This window comes from Gekko japonicus, unplaced genomic scaffold, assembly GCF_001447785.1.
Source record: "Gekko japonicus isolate JY-2015 unplaced genomic scaffold, Gekko_japonicus_V1.1 scaffold2113, whole genome shotgun sequence".
Taxonomy (NCBI): Eukaryota; Metazoa; Chordata; class Lepidosauria; order Squamata; family Gekkonidae; genus Gekko; species Gekko japonicus.
This window is the reverse complement of record NW_015160284.1, coordinates 138,276-144,275: the sequence shown is the minus strand read 5'-3', so window position 1 is coordinate 144,275 and position 6,000 is coordinate 138,276. Positions and strand designations below refer to the sequence as shown.

The window sequence follows — 6,000 nt, the reverse complement described above, 5'->3', positions numbered from 1 at the left end:
GTGTATTAACTTAACCTTAGAATCGAGAGCTTCAGTTTGTTTGTATGCGAATATGGTTAATGTTATGTACACTACTTTTTCTCCTCAAAATATTTGTTCAGTCTGTTTAAATTAAGACAGTCCATTAGTGAATGTGTGTGAAACCATCAGAAATTCATAGCCTCATATGTGCTTCATTACAGCTTCACATACAGGGTCTACGCTGGTATCAGAAGGAATTCCTTCATTCTGTGACTCTTGATTTTGTCGAGAGTTCACAGAGTCCAGCACTGTGCCTTAATTTACGCCCAGGCAGCAATTATACTGTTAACATTTCCACAGCAAATTTGGAACATAGTGTCACAGTCTACACAACGACCCCAATCACAGGTAAGCTGTTCCACTGGTTTTTTTTTGTTTCCTCTTATATCTTATAACAGAGCAAAAGTGCAGGGTGTAAGAGGCAATTGATCTACCTTCCTTTGCCATTGTTGCTGAATTCCATCGGGAAGCCCCTCGCTTCTGGATCACATAATAACCCCAGACAATAGCTTATTAGCGGGACTTAAATATATCACCCTATCACTGTTAAAGCAAATTGACAAAACATAGAATATGAATGAATTTTTTACAGTAGAGTCATGGTTCTTGCTGTGGTAGAATTGGAATGGGGCTTCAAAAGCCCCATGGCTAGGAGCCTTTCACACGAACAATCGTCCCCCCTCCTAACCGCTAGTGCGCAGATTGTACCCCCGGGAGATCTGGGAGGTGCTTCTGCCAGCGTGTCGCCATAAACTGAAAGTCCTGCACTAGATATTCAGATTGCCTCCTGGAACGGGCACAACTTTCCCTCCTGGTGTGGGAGGGGGAGATAGAGTGGAGGGCCCTCGGCAGCAGGAGGACTCTGGGCTCCCCATGGGAAGCGGCGTCTGGTCTGGGCTTGAGCTCTGGCTGTGGCAGAGCACCCAGGGAAGGCATGCTTGCTTTGGCTTCCTGGGCTCCTTCTGCGTGCCCCCTGCCTGCTGAGCACCTTGGGGGAGGGAAAGCACACAGGGGAGGGGAGAGCAGATGGCCTCCAGACAGTAAGTCGAGAGGCCCTGGCACTAAGTGGGGAGGGTGGGCCCTGAGAGGCCCCACCGTAGCTACGGACCTGATCTGCTGCCAGGAGTCTTAAATGGTTCAATCACTTCTGTCACCTCATGCTGTGTACAAGGTTGTGCACGTGCATTGGTAAACAGAGTCCTTTGCACTTTGGATTAGAAGACTTTGGGTTGTAAACATGCCTGAATTTCTTATCTGGGCAATGTAGGTTGTCAGTAAAAGACATCAGTAAACACAATAAAAAGTGGCTGAGAATGATCTGTGTTTTCATTGATTAGTTAGTTAATTTCATTAAAATATCTTGAGACAATTTACAATTTATTAAACAAAACCAGGCATCTGTTTTTTCTTTTCTTTTCATGCCCTGTCAAAGAACACACCGACCAGATGTAAAACAAACTCTAAACAAAACAAGTATGTCTGCCGGCCTGTTAATTAAAATTTGCCCTCATTGACCAAAATTGTCCCCTATATTAAACAGAAGTATCCCTTCTGTTTGATTCATCTACAGATTACCCTGATTCTTTGCAGCATTTTAAAATGATCTGCCCAATATGAGTTGTGCTAACCGGCTAGGTAAAACGTATAAAGCTCTAGTTACTTTAAAGTTCGGTATACATCACAAACGAAATGACAGTGAGGCCTCTGGAAATGTATCATGAACCCCAATGGAACTGAAAGAAGGAGATGAAGAGCTGAGAAAAAGGAGACAAAAAGCTGACTGAAACACTAAGCACCCTTTCTGTTTGCGGCAGATACTTCTCACAGAAGAGGGTGGGAAAGTCATTCTTGTCCATTTTGTCCCCTTTCACTACAGCCTGAACACAGTGCAACTCCCACAATGTTCCTGAAGGTCCACAGACCCGAGGAGGAACAGAAGATCGCATGGGAGGAATCAGAACTTACTCAGTACAGCTCCATTTGTGCTGCATAGGATCCAAGCCGTGACACATTATGCAGTTACAATCACATGACAAACAAATTCCCCAAACGTGAAACACCTGTGCATATCTCACATGCACTGTGGGGAAACGTGTGCTAGCTGAGGATGCTTTTAATGTTAACCCATTAGCAACATAGAGGAAGCCTTTGTAAGCTTTTTACATTCCCCCCACACACCAACTGTAATCATCCACTAGGAGAAGCTGTTGAACTTCAGCTGAGAAATTGTTTCAGTATCCTCTGCTTTTTGCTTAGGGAGAAATAGAGAAGTGATTTTTGTGGTCCCATTAACCACTATGGTACTTTCCCTCCTCTTCAGTGTAGTTGAGGTGAAAACTCTAAAAATCTCGACTGATGACCTGTTTCCTTGCCAGATGTTATCTTGCTACAAACCACAGTAGAAATCCTTTTTCAAAGATAACTCAGCAGGGAGGCTGTTGTTATTCATTTTATTTATAACATTTATACCCTGCCTTCCATGCAATCAGGACCACCAAGAAAATTAACAATTAAAACAGCTTAATAACATACATCATAAAACCAATTAAAAAGCAGAACTGAAATACATAAATAAGAGGTAGGCAGCTATTTAAAATACAAGGCAGGAAGGAGGAGTCATTGAGGTGATGCCAGGTGAAACAAAAAGTCTTCACCTGCTGTAGGAAGACAGTAATAGAAGGAGACAAACTAATCTCCCTGGGGAGGTAATTCCATAATTATGGATCCCTGGTCAAGAAGGACTACTCTTGGGTTGCTACCTGTCCAGCCTCAGAAAGCCCAAAACAAGGCTTCAGGGGGGTAACTATAGCAAAGGGTTTCCAGGTCCTCCTTGGCCACTTGTGGGCAATGGGGAGGGTAGGATTGCCTGATCCAGGTTGAGAAACTCCTGGAGATTTGGAGATGGAGCCCGAGGAAGACAGGAACCTCAGTAGGGTACAATGCCATAGTGCCCCACCCTTCATAGCATCCATTTTCTCCAGGGGAACTGGTCTCTGTAGTCTGGAGATGACCTGTAATTCTGGGAGATCCTCTGGTCCCACCTGAAAGCCAGCATCCCTCCTGTAGCAGTCAAGTAGGCTCATATGGGAGTAGATGTTCTTTAAGGTATGCTGGTCCCAGACCATCTAACACTTTGAAATGTACCTGGAAACAAATTGGGAGCCAGTGTAGATGGACCAAGACTGGAGTGATATGAACCCTATGAACCAGGCTTCTCCTGTGTGCCAATTTTTGGCCATTTATAGCAGTCTACTAAATAATTCACCCATCTGTCAAATGGTAGTGCAAGCCTGCACCATCTGTGACTCAACAGGTTGAGTTTCTCCCTGGGAGCCATATATTGTAGCCCACAAAATGTATGACGCTCTGCCCCCATTTTTGCAGTTCCAGACTGGCAGTACAATAGAATACGTATAGCGTACCTAGCAGGTTGCGTTTAATTTAGTGCAGTGGTACTCACTCCACAGCTTGGAGTGCCACATTCACAATCACCATCAACCAAAAGTGTCACACGAATACTGTATGCTGGCCTCTTTCTTTCCGACCATTTCTCTGTCTTACGTTTGCTCTCTCGGATGTCCTCTCGAAGGGCTTCCCCCGCCGTGGTTTTTACCTCTAGCTTGTTGCCTGGTCTCCATCCCTGGTGCACCTCTGTTTATTTCTCAGCATTCAGTCGAAGGTATGTAGGAAGCCCCTAGAACACAAAATTAGAAGAGGCGCAGGTGGCATGTGAAAAAGCTACGTGTGTCTCATAAAGCCGTGGAGTAGCTGCTGCTGGTTTAGTGGTTCATGAGTCTGAATGAGAAAGGTGGACTATGAATAGAATAAACAAATAGACATTCTGCTCATTTTGCATCCTAATGGATGGATAACCTCCTTGTGTTTCCTCTCTGCACTTCATGCTTAAACACCTGAGGGCCTCATCAGCTTTTTAACCAGAACAAAAAAAATTTTCTTGAAGCAAATATTATTGGCTAACTCCATGCTAAAAGAAATGCATGCCATGAAGCTGCAACAGCCATTCTTTGCAAAAAGCCCCCTTCCTTGTTGTTTAAGCGACAATGTTCTTGTCAGAGGCAGTTTTGTGCGAAAAGCACCAAGACGAAATTGTTAAGCGCTCACACGTACAAACATAGCCAGTCCTTAGTTGAACCCCCTCCGCCCAAGCTGCTTTTGGTTTCAAAAAATCCCCCCCCCGCTGAAATCAGGGCTTTTAAAAACATGTATTTTTATATAAACATGTAGTTTGCCCTTAAGCACTGATTATACAGAGGCCGAAAAGATGTGAAAGAATGATTTCTGGAATGGTACTGAATGTGAAGAAAAAGGAAATCCATCGTGACTGGGATGTGTCTGATTCCATTTAGATCTCTTTAAGATTTTGTGCATGCTTCCAAACATATTTCCCCTTCTGTAAGTGACCTCTGAGGGAAGTCATATGAGTTAGAATCGTGCTTTTATTTATTTATCTTGAACATGAATATAAAATAGGCTCTGGCATAGAAGGATTGCCTCCAGGTATTCAGACAAGGGAGGTTTGGATGACAGGGAGAGAGTTTGTTTTCTGTCTTTTTTTGGGACTTTAGTATGCCATAGATCAGTGGTGGCGAACCTATTTCACGGGTGTCAGAGGTGGCACTCAGAGCCCTCTCTTTGGGCACGCATGCCATCGCCCCCGCCAGGCCCAGACCATCATTAAAGTGTCGAATTTTCTGCCAAATAATTTTAAGTAAATGAAAGCATTTGGGATTGCGTTCCTTACTTTGTTTGGATCATCTTAAGTTAATGTCTGAGTTGTTTTTTCTAAAGTAGAACCTCAGTATTCAGGTTAAATTGCCGTGTTGGCACTTTGCGATAAATAAGTAGGTTTTGGGTCACAGTTTGGGCACTCGGTCTCTAAAAGGTTCGCCATCACTGCCATAGATGACTAATGGGCAGAGCAGGGCTAGTAAAAAAGTTATGAGGTGGATCCTAAGGCTCCAGGCCACCAGTAGCAGAGGTTTCCTCTAACACAATCGGGCAAAGGGCCTTCCTTCAGAAGACGAGGCAGTGTTCTACTGATGGAAGGCTATTTGCCACTGTGGAAGGCTTCAGCATTAGAAGAACAGAACTAGCTGTGTAGACTAGTGACTTTTCAGGACATTTGCATAGCTGATTAGTATCTGGTTAACATTTGGGCCTTAATAGCCCAGACTAGCTTGACCAGAACTTGGAAGCAGGATTGGCCTTGGGTCGTACTTGGATGGAAAACCACCAAGGAAGCCCAGGATTGCTGTGCAGAGGCAGGCAATGGAAAACCACTTCTCTTCATCTCTGGCCTTGAAAACTCCTTTATGGATCACCATGAGCCAGTTGCAACTTGACAGCACTTGATTATTATTATACATTCTCAGTGAGCTGCTTTTGCATTAGTTTTCAGCCAACAAAATCTCCTTTTTTTTAGCTTTCAAACAACAAAATTCTGAATGTTATTAATATCATTTATGTGTTGAAAGCACTGGTTTTCAGGTATGAATTTCAATTTGGAATCGTGAGAACCAGTGTTGTCCAGACTTAACATGGACAACTATGTTCAAATTCTTGCATAGCCTGTTCAGTGGCCAGACTTGTTGCTCAGACTGAAATCTCAGGGACTTTTATCAACATCCCCCTCCTACTCCTCATCTGTAAACCAAGCATTAAAAACAGACTGCTTGACCAGATTGATGTTGATGGCAAATAAAGATGCTAAACATATATCCTCGGATCTGAAATTGTCATTCCATCAGCGTAAAAGCAGTTCTGCGAACAGAACAGCATTTTCATTTGGAGAAGAGGGTGAATTTCACTAATTCCTCCATCCCACTGTTGCCCCTCCCAGTGGTTCGGTGGGGGGGCAGCGGCACTGACCTGAAGAGGCACCGTTTCAACTGGTCTAGAAGGCAGCAGTGAGAGGTCAGAGGCAGGGTATTTGATTTTCTCTAGCACAGCTCTGCCCAT

General features: G+C 44.0%; 1 protein-coding gene across 1 annotated transcript in view; it reads left to right on the top strand.

Moving 5' to 3' along the window:
* The window catches only part of SUSD1 (sushi domain containing 1), a 79,448-nt gene that overhangs the window by 51,298 nt on the left and 22,150 nt on the right, over nucleotides 1–6,000 (top strand). Inside the window, exon 12 of the mRNA XM_015415576.1 lies at nucleotides 183–369. Within this exon, the coding sequence (XP_015271062.1) occupies nucleotides 183–369 (187 nt within the window). The remainder of the gene's footprint in view (nucleotides 1–182; nucleotides 370–6,000) is intronic.